The 21424-nt window shown below is 35.6% G+C and overlaps 2 protein-coding genes across 6 annotated transcripts; one reads left to right on the forward strand and one right to left on the reverse strand.

The window, feature by feature from the left end:
* Window positions 1-115: 115 nt before the first annotated feature.
* On the forward strand, window positions 116-8410 carry LOC131781504 (uncharacterized). The gene is made up of 8 exons (XM_059098169.2): window positions 116-1165; window positions 2810-3039; window positions 3890-4022; window positions 4821-4855; window positions 5129-5388; window positions 6124-6167; window positions 6265-6450; window positions 6921-8410. Exons 1-8 carry the CDS (start codon window positions 829-831, stop codon window positions 7331-7333), a joined length of 1638 nt encoding a protein of 545 aa, XP_058954152.2. The 5' UTR covers window positions 116-828; the 3' UTR covers window positions 7334-8410.
* Window positions 8411-8518: 108 nt separating this feature from the next.
* LOC131786894 (uncharacterized) lies at window positions 8519-20578 on the reverse strand. Of its 5 annotated transcripts, none has more exons than XM_066174120.1 (8): window positions 20023-20578; window positions 16061-16290; window positions 13545-13668; window positions 12499-12938; window positions 12046-12212; window positions 11742-11779; window positions 10824-10946; window positions 8519-10307 (listed from the first exon to the last, which is right to left on the reverse strand). In XM_066174120.1, exons 1-8 carry the CDS (start codon window positions 20345-20347, stop codon window positions 9541-9543), a joined length of 2214 nt encoding a protein of 737 aa, XP_066030217.1. In that variant the 5' UTR covers window positions 20348-20578; the 3' UTR covers window positions 8519-9540. The 5 variants fall into 5 exon arrangements, with proteins under 5 accessions (XP_066030217.1, XP_066030215.1, XP_066030216.1 ...); XM_066174118.1 differs by having other exon boundaries at window positions 8520-10307; window positions 12037-12212; XM_066174119.1 differs by having other exon boundaries at window positions 8521-10310.
* Between the last annotated feature and the right edge of the window lie 846 nt (window positions 20579-21424).

The following is a 21424-nucleotide window of genomic DNA, read 5'->3' on the forward strand; positions in this document are numbered from 1 at the left end:
GTGGACTCATAATACTTGTTAAACCCAGGACAGAAACATTCAAATTTCTGCTAGGCACAGCTAAGCCCTCTACCACCCCTCCCATAAGATATTTCTGCGTTACGTTAACGTGATGTTCTTTTGAAATGTCCATTTCCAAAAATGGCGGACGAAGAACTTCAGTTAGCTTCCGTTTGTTGAATCTTTCTTATGGTTTGGCGTCGTAAAGACGACAAACAATCCATATTGAACGCGCTCTTGGCTATGCATTATAGTTAAATTGAAACCAAGGAGACAATCTGCCCCAAGCTTTGTGACGAAAATAGCAAATGACTCAATATTTACAGAGTGGATCAACTAGCAAATGAGCTTCAAGAGAACTTATCAACAAGACATGATTACAAAGATATATCAACAGATATAGAAATATCTTCATGCTAGACACGGATAGTCCTTCTTTCGCTTTTATGGTGTTTTCAAGAACATCAAACTTACGGAATCAGGAAAGTTATTGACGAAACCACCAGAAGTGGTCAGAATCACACGCGCGCGAAAATTGGGCGAGGGTCTGCAGACGACATTCGTACCATACTGGCTTCCGGTCGGAATAAAACATTCTTGCAAGGCTTAAGTTCCTGAACGATTGACAATTGCGGGAAGGGCGTTTTCGAATCTTTACAGCAGTTACTGACGCGGATGTTAGGGATCACGGAATTTCTAATAACTCAATGTGCTTCTTCAACTCAACTCAAAGAGAACGCCGAGACAAAGACTAAAGATTTTGGGAAATACATATTTTCCTGTTTAATAATAGTTGATCCGAAACATATTGGAATATTGCTTTAATATATGATGAAGGAACGAGCTGGACGGGAAAACTTTTATTCAAAGGGAAAAATTTTTAATCAGTGCAGCACGACCTTTAAACGAATTTTGGTCCTCGTATGTTTGTTTATGTCAACATCTGCCCAGACACGCGAATGTTCAGTCTTTCGATTGAGCAACGGAGATAGAATAGAGTTCTACAATTACACAGGAACTTGTAATAACGAAGAAAATCCTTGCAAGCAAATGAACAGCAACTTAATTTCCACGTCGAATATTTGTATCTGCCAGTGCAAGAGATCTCACAGTACTTACAGGGAAGACTTACACACTTGTATAAGGAACCAAGAAAGTCGCAATGGTAGGTGCATTTATTAAAATTACTGTTCCGTGTTTCTGTCTTGTTTAAAAATTTAATTTAAGATTGAACCACGTCATATAATTTCTCTGACGGAAGTTTGTTTCCATTTTTGTCTAAAAATTTAATTTGGGGATTTGACTACATGAAATTTTATTTGGCTGGGTACGTTAAGCTGTAGGATGATCTTGTCATGAATTGAATACCCCCATTTATAAATTTTAGCAAATAATCTTAAACAAACTCTTTAACTGCATAAAATAGTATTTTATTTTCTCAATATATTTGTAAGATTAAGAGACAATCTACAGGTATGAGCATCACTGGATACCATGTGAAACTAATCAGTAGAAATTCCCCAATTGTCATTACATTTTGTTCAGGTTGCCTGATGTTTTTTTTTTTCCCTCCTTAAGTTTTTAACACCCCACTGATTTTTAATTTCATGTCTTTTAACACTCGTGTATTTAAACTGTAATGAAAGAAATGCCATAATGTAAGGTCAATCCTGTAGCGGGGAATTCTTAGATGAAGCTTGGTTTCCTCACCCGGTCTTTTCTTCAACTTTCAATTAAATTATCTATTTTAACCCTTCCACTCCAAAAAGTGACCAAAAAGGAATATCTATTCTGCTTACAAAAACAAAACATCCTCAGGCAAAATAGCGATGAGAAGAAAGATGGAATAACTAAAGAATTCTGTCTGATTAACACCAAACTTTCGTAGCTAAGATCATGAGAAATGTATGACAGACAGTGAGGAGACCTGATATTTAGACTTTGGGAATGAAAAACGGAAGAACAGTTTGAAATTATGTCGTGCAAAACTGTGTGTGACTGGACGACCAACTTACTGTTTTACCAATATATTCATGAATGATCTTTTCATTACTGGATCATTTCACAACAATATTGGTACATTTTTGATGAGAATGTAAAGAAGAAAGATATTTTTTAAATTAAAGTCTTTTGATAATTTGTGGTAATCGCTAGATGGTCTAGACGAAGTTGGTGCTGAATGCTTTATGAGAGGGGGGCGTTGGGGTCACAAAGAGGGGAACATGCTCTCATTTTACACACAAATTTGAAAAAATTCAAAGTTCTTTTAATCCTTTACACTCAAACATCAGTATGCATATTCTCCATACTGTTCTCTATACATTTTCTTAGGTGCTGAAAAGGAGAGTTTTCAATAGCTTCTTTTGTTGATGATCATTTCCTGTTAATTTTTCTTGTGACCTTAGTGTATAATTCAGGGGTGCTATTGTATGAAGAAATTAGAAGCCAGTCACTTGTAGGAGTTAACCCTTTAACTCCCAAGATCTCATTAGTAATTCTCCTTACTGTCTACCATACAATTCGTGTAATATTAGCATGGAGAATTTGGTATTGGAGCAACTTATAATCCCCTAATTTATATTTTTCTTTATTTGCATCACTTGTCTGCTTGATATTGTATTGGTATTGTAAGGAGAAATTCTGTCTTGGTCACTCTTGGGAGTTAAAGGGTTAAAGGTTAAAGGGTGAAATCCCATTCAAACATCATACCCTGTCAACAATTCATCCTTGTGGGTTATTACTATAAGCTAGGCTGTTGCTGTCTGGTTCAAACCATTCTTTGAGTCAAGTCTTTTGTTCCTTTTTCCAGAGTGTACGTTACATTTCAGTGGAGAAAGAGCTGATAATGCTCTAAGAATATTCAATAGGTCAAGGTCTTTAAAATTGTATACTCTTCCAAGGGAGGACTGTGATATCAGAGGAACAAGTTATGTCACAGCAAATAGCTCTGCTGCATGGAAAATGTTCTCAGGAAAGCAGCCCGCTTTCAAAATTCACCATCGAGACCTAAAAAATAAACAACATGCTCACTTCCTTCAGGTATCCTTACATTTTTAACGATTAAATAATTCTTAGGTTAAATTTTAATGCAGGACCCAGTGGCACAATGGGTAGTGCACCAGACTCCAGGTTGGGGGGTCTGTGTGTGAGATCTGGTGAGGTCAACTCCCATATCAAATTTGTAATTCTCCTTACTGTTAACAATACAAATCTTAAAATTTTAGTTCAGAGAATTTATTATTGAATCAACTTATTATCCCCAAATTGATATTTTTCTTTATTCTCATCACTTATATGGTTGATATTATATTGATAATGTAAGGAGAAATTCTCCCTTGGTCACTCCTGGGAGTTAAAGGTTTTATTCACAGTGCCTCTCTTTAACCAGGAGTACAAATGGCTATCAGTAAAGCCAGGTCAAATGCTAGAGGGGAGGGGGGGTAACCTTGCAATGGGGTTGTGTCTCATCCAGGGGGGAGTCCTAGTTTCTTCATGCTTAGGAAACAGGGATGAGCTCTGGCTGGGTGGGCCACTCAGTTTAAGAACAGATTTCATCTTTAACTCAACTTTGAAATCATTCCTTGAAATAAAAAACTCTTGACTCTGACCCTTTAGCTTAAGCTTCCAAGATTTTAATGTGGATTCTCTGCACTGTTGGCATTGATACTTTACTTTAGAGATTTTTTTCTTGATATGGCACCAAACTTTCCACAGACACATTGGTTGACTCAATAAAATACATGCTAATTTAAAGCAATTTGAAGAGAGAGCTTCCAGATAACTAATTTAACAAATTTATGGAATAAAACTGTATCAGGTGATTTAACAAGAGAGGATGGACGGACAAGTTGGTTAAATTTATTTTATTTTTTCTTTTCACCATGTACAGTGGAATAGAAGACAGCCAGTGACTCAGCTGTATGGAAAGATTGTTAAAGTCATCCTACAATGTACCACAGGACAAGACAGCAACCTTCCGAAAAATTTGTGCATTATGTTCAAATTCACGGGCAGTGTACCTTGTAAGTAGAACTGTTCTTTAAAATTGTTATCCTTGTGGTAGTGTACCATAACCTTTTACACATTGATAATGTCAGTATGCATATTCTCCACACTGTTCTCTATACATTTCCTGAGATGCTGACAAGGAGAATTTGTTGTATAATCAAGAGCTTCTTTATTTGGTGATAATTTCCTTTATTCTCTGAATTTGGGGGTGATATTGTGGGGAGAAATTGGATACAAGTCACTGTTAGGGGTCTAAGGGTGACACAGGCCAGTTTGATGGTACTCTTGGAACATTCTGGTTGGAGTTCAGCATGCTTGGGGGAAGCTGCCTCCTTTAGGTTCAGACCAGAGAAACATCCAAAATGGTTCTGTTCTATCCGTTTAAAAGCATAACCCAATACCAGATCTCAGTTTCAGTGAGTAGGCCCCACATGTACCTGCTTTCAGACCTAAATGGTTCTTACACAGTTTCAAGGAAACTGAGAATAATTAGAAATATTTCAGGGAATGTTTTATTTTTTAGTGTATCATGACCATTTATCTTTGACTGGTCAGGAGATATGTACTTAGCAAACCAATAAAATAAGAAACATTTAAAATTTTCATTTACAAACTATTTTCTAGCTGCTCATTTATTTATTAATACTCATAATAACTTTAAGGTACACTTTTATGATCACATTTATTTAATAGTAATTCTTAATAGTGACTCATTATATATTAAGTACTGGCATTAATTGTCTCTTAAATTTGCCATTATCTTTTAAGAATTAAATATTTATTTTTGATATAATGATATTGTTGATTCGAAGGTCAAGAATCAAATCCACCATTACCAACATTGATGGTATGTACAAGTTAATTATCAATTGAAAAAAATAAGAATTTTTAGGTAAAGTGGAACACTTTGAGTTTGCAATGCTTGATTTCTTTCCACTTCTTTGAAGTTAAAGTTTCCAATTGATGATGATAGGAAAACTCCAACAGCCAATTTTCATTCTATACCAAAGAGTTTGCTGTTAACACCCATGGAACAAAAGCTCTGATCATGTCTGGCCTGCAGGCCAGGTCTTCATACCTTTTGAAAAACTGATACATTTGATTTTATGTAATTATACAGACAACACCTTCTAATACCAGCCTAACTGGGAATACTACAAAGAAACATGGAGGCATAACAGATCCTGTCACTACCCCAAACAAGGGCACTCCTTCCCCAACTACAGAGCAGTCAGTCTTTAATAAAGGTGACAAAGAATTCCATGATGGTGGCCATAGCGGCCTTCCTATTTGGCTCATTGCAGTTGTCGCAGGTGGTGCTGTTATTGCCACCCTGTCCATTACTGCAACTTTATGGATTTGTTGGAAAATGAAGCGAAGGTGTGATTCCCCTTTTTTTTTTTTTAATTTTCATCATTGTAGCTAAAATGTTAGTTTTGTTAGTGTGAGAGGTGATTGCTTAATAAACCCTTCAACTCCCAAGATCTGATTGTTAATTCTCTCCTCTTGCTGTTACACAATTCCTTGTAAATCAGTTAGGAGAGTTTGGTGTGAGATTAAGAAAAAAACTTCTTCCTGATAAGTTTGAGTATTCTCATTAACCATTTGCTAGAAAATGTATGAATACTGTAGGGAGAGGTTACATGTCAGTCACCTGTGGGAGTTGAAGGGCTAACATTTGCAAATTGTCTGTTCAGAGATGCTGTAGGTTGGGTTATAATGATATGTTCTTGAGTATGACATCAAACTGAGGCACCAGGAAATTGTCAGTAAAGCCTGGTCTATGAAATGCCAAGGGGTAATCTTGTGATGGATAATAATATATGGATGGGATAAGCCCCAGTTGGGAGGGTGGCAATAGGCTCCACTACAGACTTTACCATTTCTTTACCTTGTGCATGACACTTTAGAGATGACCTCAAATTGTGGTGAGGACCAAAAAAATTTGGCTCACTGGTTCATATGCCAGTGTCCAAGTGAGGGGATTTTATTAACAAATTCATGTACCACAAGATACTTATAATTGTAGTTTAAACACCAAGGAGATAAATGCCATAGATACTAACCATTATTTAATTGCCTCATTTAATAACAAATAACTGTTCATCTCATCAGGAGTCGAAGGAAACGAAAAAAGCGCACAGCGAGGCTTCATGTTGGTAAGAAATATTACTTTCTCTTGAATGTCTATTTTGTTCATCTCCTAGAAACATGCCTTATGTGATCTTTTCTAACTTATTTTTTTTATTGTATTAGGCAATGCTCTCTTTAAACAAGAGGCCGAGACAATAATTCCCTTTCCCCCATCTGACAGCAAACCAGCTGTTGATGAAGCAGGTTATGCAAAAGTAGGAAGTCCAATACGCAAGGGATACGCCTTCTTGAAACCTGCACCTGAGAGATATCGCTCAGAGTATCAAAAGCTGACTAAGCCTAATGAAGGTATGTTATGTGTAGTACTCTCAACCCTCTGAAGAGATTAGCGCAACTCAATTAAGAGATATAATGAATAGGCCATTTTACAGTTGTGTACTTAATTGCCAAGCCTTTGACTTGGAATGAGGCTGAAGGTGACCTTGTTGTGATAGAGACCAGTGTCTAGTTAGCATGATAACAAAGTAATTTGCATTTGAAACACAGCAAGGTTTGTATCATAACAAGGTCACCCTTAGCCTCATTCCTGTTCAAAGGCTTGGTAACCAAGCATACAACTGTAAAATGGACTATTGTATTTATGCACCTTGGTTTTTCAGTCCATGATGTAGCTTCTTTTTCTGCTTTGTTCTTAAACTGCAAACCCAAGTGGAATATATTTGGTCTGTATCTTAAATTATGGACTGCAAGCTCAGTTAGAAAGAGGTATAACTTAAGTTTTATTCATTGTTGACTCTTTTCACCCATCTTCATTTCAGATCATTCTGGTTACTTACTTCCACTGGAAGAAACAGGATCTGCAGACTGTCGATCAGATGGAGCTGTTTATAGTGAACCCCAAAGTGTAAAACCACCTCAGAATAAACCAAAAGATAAAACCTATGATTATGCTAAACCAGAAGGAATCATTGTTTTAACAGCCAGTCGCACAAGTTTAGACAATCTTGACTCACTTAGACATGCTGGCTCTGAGCATGACGAAGCAGATTATGTGCAAACAAGAGAAGCCGATGGTCCTTCATCACCAATATATACAACCATCCAAGGACCTAATTCACCCAGATCACCAGGGGCCTCTTCAGAGGAGCCCTTGCAAGACAGTAAGGGTGATGATTCATTGCAAGAGAATGATTACATTGAAGTTCTCCCAGATTCAGTGATTGGAACATAAATATAAACTTTTTTTTTTACATCTGCCAAATGAAAATTCTGTGGAGGCAAACTGACAGGAGGGTCTCCAAGAGAGAGTGCCTTCAAAGGAAACTAGGCTGCATCAGCCCCTTGCAAACCTAACTGTCCTCACAAATGATTACATTCTCATTTCTGACTATCAAGGACAGTCAAGCAGGTTGATCTTTTGTAAACTTACGACAAATTAACAGAGTGGGGTTAAGTCAGTCTTGGTGAAATAAAATTTAGCACTTGTTTATCTAAGAGGGTAAGCCGGGAATATGCTTGGGTTGTGGGGAATTATAGACTCAACATTGATGATGCAGAATGGAAGAAGAGAAGCCAGGTCAACATTGGAAATGTATTATTAACCTTTAAACTCACAAGATCTGATTGTCAATTCTCCTCTCTAGCTGCTACACATTTCGTTGTAACTTAGCAACATGAATTTGGTGTTGAATCAAGATGACAATTTTCACCTGATAAGTTTGAGTATTCTTATTACCAGTGTACTGGATTATGTATGGATGTAATAGGGAGAAGTTACATGTTCATCACTTCTAGGAGTTAAAGGGGTTAATTACAGCTTGGAGTTTCAATTGTGTCATCTTGGGGGTTTATCATATGTGGAATACAAAAAGAGATGGCTATAATAAGAGATAATTATTTTAAATAATATTGTAAATTGTATAATAAGAGATAATTATTTTAAATAATATTGTAAATTGTGTAATATATTGAGTGGTAGGATATTTTTGGTTCAATTTAGTATGTTCAAATTCCAAATTTAATTTAGATTCATAATTCTCTTGAAGATTATCTTTACTTTGTTCACTTAAAAAGTTTATCAATATTGTTAGTATTAATAATTTTAACTCATTGTTTAAGCCTTTCTTAATTATTTACAAGCTATAATGGCACTGTAAGTGTGTATTAAATAAAATTTCCCCAAAAATTGCTGATTAAACACAGCATGTCAGGTTACTGCAAAGAAAATAAGCAAAGAAAATAACTGAGTTGTTTTTATTTTAGTTCTTTGCAAATAAGCCTACATAATGTCACCTAATGGGAATGCTGTGCAACCTTTCAAAGCAAACCAATAGCTCTGGCAATGGTCAGAATGCATTAGCATGCTCTTGTGGTTGAGTGGGGGGGGGGGGGGGGAGAAGGGAGAGGGGATAAGGATGGTCTCAGTTCCACATTCTGTCTTGCCCATTCCTGTTATGTCATCAGTGCTGATCAAATATGTACAAAATAACGTGCATTGTTTTGCATTTCTCTATCATTTATTACATCATATGAAACATAATTCTCACTCCTGATTTTTCTTTTTGTCACCTATTTCCCTCACTATTCTGTTTCTTCAATGTTGGACTCTTGACCCTTTGACTCCCAAGATCTCATTATAAATTCTCCTTACTGTCTGCCAAACGATTCTCCTTATGTTAGTTTGGAGAACTTGGTATGGGATCATTTAGTAATCCCATTGATATTTTTCTTTTTTCTCATCACTTGCCTGTATGATATTGTATAGATATAGTAAGGAGAGATTGTCTTGGTCACTCACAGGAGTTAAAGAATTAACTTCCCTTTTTTTTTGCAATTTGGTAAAAAAAGAAAAACTCTAGATCTCAATTCCATTTTTTTCAAGTTAACTTGGGGTATTTATTTTTTTAAACAAATTCTTACAATAACAAAAACTATTCATAAATTCTTCTGAGGTATGAATACTGTATTTTACAGGGCAAAATTATTTCGATTTGGGTGATAACCATTGATAAGTACTAAAACAATTAGGAGCAAAATTACTTTTTGCTTCATAACCTACAGAATTGTAGCCATTCAAAAAGTTTCAGTACAAAAATAGTGTTCTTGAATTCTGCTTGGCAGCAAATGTCTACATCCTCTGTTACAAAAATACACATTTTAAAATACTTTATAAAATATTTCACTTGTAACTTGCCCTGTGACACTACATATCATGCAATTGCACTGTCAGAAAGAGATATAAATTTTAATTACAAAGTAGTGTAGAGAATTGAGTTTTATTCCTACACTCCCATTGCCTCTGTTGATTTAGTGGCTAACATAATGACAATTGAGAGTCAATATTGGACTTAATTTCCATGGAGAGCTCCTAGGCCCATAAGTAGCAACCAACTTCTGTTAACTTTGTTTTCAATTCAAGGTCCACGGCCTTGGTATCATTCATTTCCCCTTTTTGTGAAGGGGCTCATACACATCTTGCCTATCAGACCCTTTCAGGGGCTCATACAAAGATTCTCTCTGAGACCCAGGGCTGTCCACCAATGCATGTGGTGCACCAAATTCAAGGGTCTGCTCATAGGCTGGGTTGTCATGACTATCAGCAGACAGGGGTCTGTTGGGAGCAGCATATTCTGCACCACTTGAATCTGCCACATCAAGAACATTATAAAGGGGCTCACTGGTTGCACCATCAGAGGAGCCATGCTGTCTGGAATGGGCATTTTCAGTATCTGCATTTTCAAGCACATTATATAGTGGTTCCTGATGTTCTTGTTTGGATTCAGGCACCTCAAGCACATTATACAGTGGATCCTGTTGAACACCAACATCTGGGGCCTCATCTGTCTGTCCTGCACCAGCCCCATCCAGCACATTGTAAACAGGGTCCTGAATGTTCCCTGGAGTATCTTGTCCAGGATCTGGCCCTTCCAGTACATTATATATTGCCTCTGATGTATTTCCTTGTTTGATGTGAGACTCCTCAAGGACACTATACACAGGGTCTGGGGGTACACTGGGTTTTCCAGGGTTTTTTGCATTGCTTTGTTTCTGTTTTGGTATTGGTTTCTTGGTGGAAGGCTGGTTGTTCTGTAAACTTTGGTAAACTGATGGTGCTGCAGGTGTATTATTGTCCAGACTTTGGTAAACAGATGAATTGTCATAATTTTCATCTGCAGTACTGTATACAGCTCCGTAATTTTCATGTCCTACTGCAGAAATGGAAAAATATGATAAATAAAAGTTAAGAAAATTATTCTGAATAGATTCCAGGGTGTTTAACAGTCATTGGAGATCAGGGAATTCTCCTGCTAGATTTTGTATGCCCGAGCTATTTCTTCCTCGTATTAATTTTAAAGCCTGCCATTTGTGGAATACCTGCCTTACTGATCTGCAAGCATGAGATCAAGATGGCTGGATATTGGCTCAAGTATTTTTTTCTAGCAATTCCATTGATGACATTGTCCAAAACTTAATAAGCACCTTGTAAGTCAACTCCACAATTTTTTTTTCTTGCATGGAATCAAAGCAGGCACTCCCAAACAGGTGAGATGGGCTCAACTTACCCACTTGGATAGCCAATCAGAGCATGGGATTCAATTCAGGGTAGAACCATTAATGTAACTATTATTAATCAATAAAATACTATAATCATTTCATGTAATATTGACCCATCCCTCTACACCATCCATTGCCATTCTACAAATTATTACTGACCAACTCACCTTTGTTGTCAACAAGTTCCAAGTATGTTGGTTGACTGTCTTGCTTACTGAAAGTTGTGGCTTTCTCTCTTGGTCTTTCCATTTTAATGTCATCTTGAGGTTTCTCATACCCTGGGTTCTTAACTAGTATTAAAATTTTAAATAAAGTAATTGTAACTATTACTTCATTAACAAAACTAGCTTTTACTATAATCTTAAATTGTGATAGGAGATTCACTTTGTATTCTATACTGAACAGTCATTCAATAAATAAATGTAGCTACAACATGATTGTCTATAGTCAAAATAATTTGGTGCACAGTATTATAATATTATACATCTTGAGCCCTAATTGGTCTTTAGATTCATAGACACATAATGCAGTTTTTGGCTAATAAATGTGAATAAAAAGACAGCAGTGATCACTTTCTAAATATTTTGATCAATCCACCTGAGACACAAGGAGGGTCTAATAGTGTACCAGCGTTCCAACAAGTTAATTTTACCCTTAACCCTTTGACCCCTAAGAACGACAAACATCTAATTTCTCCTTACAATATCACTCTTGAATCACACAGTATGATCAGGAGAATGAAGGAAATGATCACCAGCTGAAGACTCTTGATTGTTAACCTTTAACTCCCAAGATCTCATTAGTGATTCTCCTTACTGTCTGCTATATAGTTCTTGTGATGTTAGTTTGGAGAATTTGGTATTAGATTAACTAATTATCCCCCAAATTAATATTTTTCTTTATTCTCATCACTTGTCTGCTTGATATTGTATTGATATTGTAAGGAGAAATTCTGTCTTGGTCACCAATAGGAGTTAAAGGGTTGAACAAATTCTCTTTGTCAACACCCAAGGAAATGTATGGAGAACAGTACGGAGAATATGCATACTGATGTTAAGGTGTAAGGGGTTGATACAAAACCTTACCTCCTACATGTAGTTTTGCTTTCTTTTCTGTACTTTCCCTGTGAAACGAATCCAGATTACAATTCAAAACTATGATCATTACAAGATCACAAGGCTTTAAGTAAGCTCTCTCTTGTTGACTGTATTATCCAAATTATAAACATTTACATTCAGACTTAAATTCTCTCTCACACAACAAAATGTTACTTATGACACAAGTCAAAACAAATGATATCTGCAAGCTCTGTAATTTCTTTTAGAACATTTTTTTGTAGCTGCTGTAAAATATTTATCAATTTCTGTTGAAGTAGCTTACCCGGCTAACCTTCTTCTCTTGCAAAATACAATGAACAACCCTATGACGATAATCCCAAAAGCAACAGCACCACCAACTCCAGCACCAATTGCTACTCCTTTGTCTTTTCCACCTTTCCTTGCCTCTTTGTCTCCTGGACCATCCACAGGAGGAAGACTTGACTCAGTGGTTGGTAACTTGGAGCATGAGAAAGTAAAACAAAATTTTAAATAATTATCAAATTTGTCCTTTAAAAGACTTCACAATTAAATGTACATTACTTTTTAATCTACAAATGATTACACATATTCTTTAGGGTGAGGAGTCATGTTACTCAATATTGTTGCACATTTAACTTCTAGGCATCATAATGATTATAATCATGGTTTCATAGTATCATACATAGTATTGTGACAACAGAGCACCCTCTTAACAGTAATACTTAATACAGAACCAAAAACTGTTCCCCAACAGAAGACCTACCTCTGATGGTTCACTATAATTTGGTTCCTCTGTGCTAGCTGAAGATTTTGGGATCCCTGTGTTTATCACATGATTAGAAATTTCCTCTGAACTGACTGGTAAGGAGCTTTCCAGTTCTGCTGTTGATGTTGATGGCAGAATTGGTCCAGCTGAATGTAAGACCGGCCTTGTTTGAAGTGAACTTGTTTCCACATGTTTTGATACAAATGTTGAAAATTTGTCTGTGTGTTTTGTTGGACTTCCTGTGGTTGCATCCAATGAAGGAGAAGGTGATGGGGAAGTGGTTGGTTGTGGCAATAATGTCAGGGAGAATGTTTGCTGCATTGATTGAGATAATTGTGGTGATGTTGAAAGTGCAAACATTGATGATGGATTGGGAGAACTCACTGTAGTTGGAACAGTATTTAAAGATTCTGAGCTTGTTGTTGATGGGGCATAATCTGAATAGGTAAGTAAAAAAGTTGTTCAATTTTCATCTCACTCTCACGCATGGTTGGTAACTATCAAATATTACAAATAAAGCAATAAGAAAATATGTAAGAAATGTTTTTTTTTCTAAAATTAATTTAGGAATATTAGTGTGTGCCTGTCTAATTGCTATCATTGATAAAGTGGTTAATAAGCTTATATTTAAAAGAAAATGCCAGTGGTGTTGTGTTGGTGAGGAGTATTAAAAGAGTTTCCAAAATGAGTCTTAGCCCATTATTCTGAATGAATCGAAGGGCTGACACTTAAAATGTCAGTGCCCATGCTTATGCCACAATGGTATGTTGCTAGATACACTGTTCTTAAACCAATGTGCTATAGCATGCTTACATAATACAGTATTACATATGTCTGCCTTGAATGTGTGAACCAACCTCAGGAAACATGAGGATCAACACATCTTTTTCAGAAAATGGCTGGGAAACAATTCTGAGATATTTTGAAATCATACTGTACATTGAAATAAAATTAATACCATATCTATTATGTAGGATTCCAAGGATTAAAATGATTGCAAAACAACTAAGTTTTAAGAAACAAGACAGCTAAATTTGACTTACAGGTTACATTCCCTTGTGCCTTAAGAAGATAGCATATTTTATTTTTACTTTGAGATGACAGTCCAACACAATTCATTTCCAGATAGATAATTCTCCCTGACAACTTCCTTTTCTTGTCCTTCCACTGAAAGAAGAAAAGGGTTTAAGGTTGAAGTTAATTAATGCTAATTTTTAAAACACCAAGCTTGCATAATCAAAGAGTCTCCTGTTTTAATAACATAAATTGACAAAAATAATGCCCATAATTCCAATGCAAGTTAGTATAGTTCCAACTTTTAAGCAAAACACATGAAAAGTTCACAGATCAGAATACATTGTAAGAAAAGTGTGCCATCTAAGTATGGATAAGCCTAGCAAAGTACTTAATTAGTACATTTTGTATATCAATTTGTCCAGTTAAAAGTAAAACAGTTAGTTTTGTTTTCCCCTAACTTCTTAGTTTTTCCCTCAACTTCATTCTTTATCCAGCAAATATCAACATTCCTTGAAAAACTAAACCAACTGTTTGCTAAATAAGTAAAAATTAACTAAAGAATACAAAGGACCTCTACAGTGGAATGAAATTGATGAGGGGTTAGAGAATTCACTTTGAAGTTAATAATCTTTTAACTGAGAACTGGCTTTGCCTCTATATCATTTGGTGACTTAATATCATTCTATTTATTTTAAATAATAACTCATTTTATTGTATATTTTGTGGTTTAATTTTTTCTTTACTTTAAGACTTTGAAAATTGTTCTTTCTTTCCCCTTGGTCTCAGATTATGTTCACAGATGCAAGACAAAGGGAAAATTATACTGGTAACTCAAAATTTGTTAACCAACTGAAGGAAATTTTTAACCTCATCAAATAACTGTATGTGAACTGCTGTTTGTGTTTAAATTCTACTTTTAATGGTGTGTAAATAGCTATAGAGACAATGACATCAATTACAGTAGAGCTGTTTTTCTAATTAGTGTATTAAGAAAATTAGGTAATAGGTAAATGCAAACATTTCCTTGTAAACTGTTTACTACACATTTCATTGTATGTTTCTTTGTCTTTGCTTGAAATCCCTGTATGAGGTCACTCAGCTCACAATCATCAAGGCTGGCAAAGCACTGATTAAGTTCCTCTTTATTTTCTTTTTTTCCTAGGGCTCAGGGGAGAAATGACAGCTATAAACCCCATATCAAATATTTCTAATGTGTACTTGAAAGTACTTTGCAAGTATTGAGAAAGCTTTGAGTTGAAAATTTTTTCAAATTGTATGTGCTTCCTAACACAAGAAGCATCACAACTGTGGGACTTTAAATATATGTACTCTTTTCTAAACTGGCAATCAACTAATGAGAGCACCCTTACTATGTCAATTATTTTATAAAATTATGTACAGTGTATGTATGGTAACAGAACAGGTGTAGAGAGTATAATTAAGATACAAGTCGTATACATAATGCAGTATGAAATATGAAGTCACTTAAAATAAATACAGTCAATAAAATCCTACACCAGATATTCTTTACCATGTTTATTACAAAATGTTCACAAAATTGCAAACCAAACTATGTGCTACAGTCTGAATTTGCCTCATAGAAAACATCGCACATTCAATCAGTTGCTCTGCTTTGGCTTTCAAATTTTTCATAAAATGTAATTTTCTCTGAGATGCTCATGGGAAAAAGAAAAAAACTTTTGCATTTGCAATTATAATTTTTTTTATTGAGAAGGGAACAGCAAACTGTACTAAACAGCAAACTCTACAAGGGACAATGAGCAATTCACTTCCTCAACCATATTCTTCAGCAGCCAAATGGGGCAAGTTTTCATCACTTTCAAAAGCAATCAACTGACACTCATTTTCAGCTTAATCAAACTCTTTCTCTTAATAAAAGTTCTATCCTTAAAGAATCCTATACTCTGAATATTTCTGTATTTTTCTGTCAAATTTATGTGAATTCAAAGCTCAGAAATCGTTTCAATCTCTGAAGGTGCAAACGCTTGCCACAAATTTCAACTAACTTTGATCAACTTTTATCACACAAATTTTGGATTGGTTTATGGATTGTCAAATGCACAATTTCATAAGCTAGCAGGAAATACAATGGTCCAGAGCATGTATTGAGAAAATCTATATCAGGTATCAAATATCCCTTCCCTTGAGCTATTGGAGAGATATACATTTAGAAAAGCAACAGAGAACTTTTTCCCTTTTTTATATACTCTCATCTAAACACTTGAGAGGTTAGGAGAATTCTTGAAAGTTGTGCAAACCCTCAATTGTATCTCAGGTTTGCATAACTTAAACTCTGACACTATTGCTTGAATGCTCTCCCAAAAATTGATGGAAAAAAATTCAACTAAGGAAAAAGATGACTTCAACTGATCTATTCAGGGATCAAGTACAAGCCAGTACAACAATAATTTAGAAGTTATTAATAAGAAACTCCTACAATAACCACATTGTATTGGCTGATTAATATGTTATGACACTGAAAAGAATCACTGATTAATAAAATTAAGTAATGAGAAGTTACCTGTATGATGAAGTTCTTCTGGCTTTCACTTCCAATTGTTAGCTCAAAGACATCATTGGTTACTCTTTCCCATTGCACTTGAAAACCACTGTAATCAAAATAGTATCCATGGAGGCTGCAGTTATACTTCTTTGAGCTGACTTTAGTTGTTGTTTTACCTCCATTGTGAAGGTTAACTGACTTAGCCAAACCACCATTCATCACATTTTCATATGCCGTCTTTGGACAACCTAAGTGAGAGAAATAAGTCAGGAGGAATTGCACTCTTACATTTAAATCCACCACTTAAACAGTACTAACAAAAAAATTGTTTCACATTGCCTTCCTTAGCATGAAATTTGATTGGTTAACTTTCAAGCAAACTTCAGAAATCAAAGTGAAAATTTGACCAACAAAGTCTGAGCTGTGCTCAGAAGGACTGGTTACATAAAATATTAAATATCTTTGAGCAAGTTTTTTTGCATTAATGGGTCACTTTATAAAAAGAAAACCCAATTCTGAGGAACCTGCATTAAGCGGTCAACCTGTTTCAAGTGGTCACCCACAATTCCTTGTGAATGATGGTTTGTTACAAGTTCAACTGTATACATAGACTGTTTGCTTGAATGTGCAGTTTTTCGGAAATACACAGTTTTGAAGTATTAGGTCTTTGTGGCATGATATTTGCATGGCCAAATATTTGAACTCATTTCAAAGGTAATACAAGTATCTGCCGCATGCACCACCATGTTGTGAAAAGTATCTTGTAACACACATTAATTCTTAAAGAAATTTCACAAGTATTTCATTTCATAACTTGAACATAAGCCAGTTCAATTTTGCGATCTCCTCTTTTCTTTCTGCCAAAGCTAGTTCTCACCAAAAAGATGTATAAATGATAGCCATACTATATTCTGTGATTTAAATTATTAAGCACATAAAATCTGAAATTCTGCAAAGATAGGATAAGTTGTCTTAACTTTTCAGGGATCTGAGGTTTGAGTTTTCAAGGTCTAAGGTCTCCTGACACCCTTGTCAATGAGAAACAATTATTTCTTCGGTTTCAAATAGTAATTTTTTTATTTGTCCAACTTGAAGTACAACTCAGAGTCTGACTTGAACTCAAGCTCAAGTCCAACTTCAAAGGTTTGCACTTCCACCCCCCCTTCCACCCACCATCCCCTCTAGCTCCAATCAAACATGGATGGTCAGTTAAACAATTGTGAGCTCCTTAATGCTAACTCATCCTAATAACAGACCAGCACTGCAGGCTAACTTTAAATATCCTTTGCTATTCCCATTCATGAAACTCACCCAGGATTGGCAAAATATCGTGATCCTTGCAAGAATACATGAGTTAAAATCATCTTTTTGTGCTATATTTTCTAATTTGTTTTAGTTTTTAACAAAACAGCTATGCATCCCAAAGTCATTGGCTAGCAGTGGATATTTATCTCATTTCATGGCTTGGCAAATATCCATTACTAGCTATTGAGGTTTCGCACAAACCATAAGTTATAAAAGGTTTGATAGTAGATTTTGACAGAGGATGACTGGCAGATTATCTCTAGGTAGTTTGTAAAGTCAAATTGTGGTATAGGTTTTGCGTTAAGAGGGTGTTTTTGTGGACAAACCACTGTTCAGCATGAAAACAAGGCTCTTTAAAAACAATTTAAGGTTAATTCCCACCTTCACAGGGGTCTTTGGGAAAAAATTCATATGCAGGCTAGTTTCTCTAAAATCCTAGTAAACTATACATCATAACAAACTATACATCAGAAGAAAGCTTAATAAATGCAGTTTGTGATAAAAATTCAATTTAAGTGAGTTTTCTTTTCTTTCAGGAGCTGGTTAGGCGTGAAACAAATTAATCGGGAATTGGATACCACAGCACAAGCAAAATGGCTGCACAGTCTTATTCACACTGCAACAATCAGCAAAAGTATGTCAAGCTTTTTCAACATTCTGATTGGTTGTCTAGATATCAGCATCTAAAGTTGAAGGAGCTAAAAATATGCAAGGCGGGTTGCATAAATGAATGCCACAGGAAAGATTGTTCAAATATCAAAATTTCCCTACACAATTTCATTTATCATTATTCCTGGAATGTTTTAGCCAAAATTTGATGAAAATTGGTAAATCTAAATACCCTATAGATTTGCTCAAAGTAGATGTATTTCTCCCAAAATCAAATGCAAGATTTTAGCTCATAAAGGTTTGTAAACATCTTGCACCACCCCAGGAGATTATCTCACCTCCTAAAATCACAAGCAAATGGGAGAACAGGACCTCCTAGCATCAATGACAATGGATCAAGATTTCCCAGAAAGAGGACCCTTGGCAGACACTTTTTTTTATCTCAACTGCTCAGAGGAGCATTGAGAAGGATGATAATGGGCAAAGTTGCCAAAGGCAAAGGAAAAACCCACAGCCAAAATGGAAAAACTGCAAAATGTGCTGAGAAGCAAGACAACAAATCGACAGACAACTTTCAAAAGCATGATCTGAAGCAATTATCAATGTTTTTGTATCAAGGCTAGCACTAGTAAATAAAAGGAAAATGAGTTTTTAACTTTATGGATGACAAATTTTATTACGACATGACTTCTTTGTTCTAAATCTGGATGCCAGTGTGGAGCTCCACCTGTACCAGTCACTTTCAAAAAGGATTTTTTCTATTCTTGACAGAATGGTACTTTCTTTCTTCTTAATGCCTGTTTTTTCTTTCTTTTTTTCAACAAGGACTTTCTTCTGCTCTTGATTTTTCCATAAGCAAAGATTTTCCATCACACAAAGAGCTTCCACGTGTGATTTTGTCAAGTGCACTTCCAAATAACATGAAAAATGAGCCCATAGATGTGACGTTGCTGCAAAAATTCTTCCAGGGAATTTGCTCAGGTATGAAATTATGACACCTTCCTGATTTATTAACTTTTATCTGAAATTAAAATTTTCTTAATAACACAAGTGCTTTCGGATATTTTAAAACTTTTTTCTCAGAAACATTGGTAACTAAAATGTTTGGAGTCAGTATAGTCAAACAAAAGAAAAAAATGATTTTTTTTTGCTTCTGAAGATGGGAAATAACCTTCAACTTTATTTTAAGAAAGCAATTCTTGTTTTTTACACTAGGGTTTAGTGCAACTTTATCTTGTTTGACACAAAAATGTTTGTTCTTCCCTTGAGAGGAAAGGCAAATGTTTGTAAATGAAAGTAAAACTGTAGTGATTGATACTTTCCAAATGGCATTCTGAAGAATTCAGAGTCACATGACCAAACATGTGACATAATTTCATGGTCTTACAGAGTAAACAAACTTAATTATTGTTATAAAACTGACTTCACACAAGGAGTTTTGTCTTAAAAAACATAGTTTAAAGGCCATGGAAACCCTATTTTATAAACCAGTCTCCTTTTCATGCCAAGAGAATAACCCTTTTAGGATTGATTTAAATTTTATGTTAAGAGTGCAATTCTAGTAATTTACATAGCAATTTACAAAGGAATATAGCACAAATGCATCTTTTCTAAAGCAAACATGTTTGTTCTTCCTTAGAGATGATAGGCAAATGTTTGTAAATGAAAGTAAAACAGTAGTAATTAGTACTTTCCCATAAGTTTTTTTTGCATATTCAGAGTCACATTACCAGTCATGTTACATGATTCATGGTTTTAAAGAGTAAGCAAACTTCCTGTTATTAAACTGACTTCACATATGAAGTTAAGTATAAAAAAAAAATTAAAAAAAAAAAAAAAAAAAAAAACCCGTTTTAGTCAGCCTCGTTTTCATGCTAAACAGTGGCTTTTAACGCAAAACCCACAACACAATTAACTTTACAAACTACTTTGCGTTAGTCTGCAGGTCTTCCTCTATCAAAATCTACTATCAAACCTTTCCTTACTTGTGGGTTGTGCGAAATCTCAATTTTCCTCTCCACTTCGGTGAATAGTTGCATCACGAATGAAATTGACTTTGTACTAGCCTCCAAACTTTTCTGGCAGTTGCTCTCCTTTGATGCACTTTTTCACCAACGGAAGAAAGGAATGGAAGTCCCAATTACAGCGGCAACTGCAATAGCTTCCATTCCCAGACGCCTGATATGCATTTAACGCTTTGCACCAGGTTGATAACCCCGTACTATTTGCGCAGTCAGTGCCATATTTCACATGTACAACAAACAGATCGGAATAGCTGATTCTCCTCTCCACATCGTAACTCCTCACGTTTGACTCATCAATAGAAGACACCGTGAGACCGACTCCACCGAAATCCAGCAGAACCAGGAAAAGAAAACACTTTGGTTTCATCACGATGTAAAGAACCTTTTGTTGCGTGGATTGAAGTCGATCAACGCGCACAAGACGAGTCAATCAATCTGCTATCAACCAGGATCACACTTCAAGCAAACTCACAGCATGCTCGTTTCCTAAAATTCCTGACTACATCGACGTTTGCTGACAATATTGTGAATCTCTCCAAAGAAACTGAAAGGTTATATCCTAATTGCTTCCGTTGCCTACTCTCTCCTCCTCGTCGAAAATGACGTTCAATTTAGTCACATGTCCAGTGTTGACGCCTCAAGCTTGTTTGTTTGTCTCCCATCGCAGCCTTTGTTAGGTCTCGTCACGCAAACATCTCTCTCCTACCGTGACAAGACCAAACAACGGCTGCGAAGGGGACTATTTTCTTACTATCACGCTGCTCATTTGTGAAGAGAAGTCTATATAAAATTGTCGTAACGAATATTTGTTTGTTAAAATTGAAAAGAAAGCCAAATTACTGAAAAGACCGCAATGGCTCACGGCGCTCGGCAAAAATCGCAAGGTTCAGAGCTTTCCTGCCGGACTAACACCGAATACCACGATAATTTAATTTAATCATCATTTTTATGAAAAATTAATTTTTTTCGTAGAAGGGTTCACTGTGAATGATGGCAGTTTAAAAAATAAATTTGGAAAAAGGTATGATTGATTGAAATATTGTCAGTAAGCACTGTTTCGCGTCTAAGACTGTTAGACTGTACATTTATGATAGGTAAACTACCCAATCACAACTGTATATGTCAGTTATAAGCAATTAACCTCCACTATGATTTGTCTGGTGAACGCGTGTAATCCTCTGAGTTAATGCATTCCTTTTTTATACAAGCGAAATTGTTGGCTTCCTGTTGAGCTGCAAGATGCATACGCAACGAAAGGGATTCTTAACCCCCGCCCTTCCCTCACGAGTATTTTTACGTTCTTACCCTCCACATAGTTCTCTTCTTGACTTCTTTCAGAGATACCTCAGACCTAAGCATTAATTTTTCATGATATCATAAACTCAACCTCATCCATATTGTTTTTTGACTGTATACTCTCGATCAGTCATAGTTTTGATAAATA

Source organism: Pocillopora verrucosa, chromosome 11 (assembly GCF_036669915.1).
Source record: "Pocillopora verrucosa isolate sample1 chromosome 11, ASM3666991v2, whole genome shotgun sequence".
Classification (NCBI taxonomy): Eukaryota; Metazoa; Cnidaria; class Anthozoa; order Scleractinia; family Pocilloporidae; genus Pocillopora; species Pocillopora verrucosa.

What these genes read in the sequence shown, in the direction of transcription:
- LOC131781504 (XM_059098169.2), top strand. Translation starts at nt 829, where the DNA reads ATGATGAAGGAACGAGCTGGACGGGAAAACTTTTATTCAAAGGGAAAA. An exon ending in CACCATTACCAACATTGATG is followed by an intron (nt 4,856 to 5,128) that starts GTATGTACAAGT and finishes GTAATTATACAG; the next exon opens with ACAACACCTTCTAATACCAG. An exon ending in GCTGACTAAGCCTAATGAAG is followed by an intron (nt 6,451 to 6,920) that starts GTATGTTATGTG and finishes TCTTCATTTCAG; the next exon opens with ATCATTCTGGTTACTTACTT.
- LOC131786894 (XM_066174117.1), bottom strand. Translation starts at nt 20,347, where the DNA reads ATGAAACCAAAGTGTTTTCTTTTCCTGGTTCTGCTGGATTTCGGTGGA. An exon ending in AGAAGAACTTCATCATACAG is followed by an intron (nt 13,669 to 16,060) that starts GTAACTTCTCAT and finishes TTCTTCTTTCAG; the next exon opens with TGGAAGGACAAGAAAAGGAA. An exon ending in ATTATAGTGAACCATCAGAG is followed by an intron (nt 12,213 to 12,498) that starts GTAGGTCTTCTG and finishes TCATGCTCCAAG; the next exon opens with TTACCAACCACTGAGTCAAG.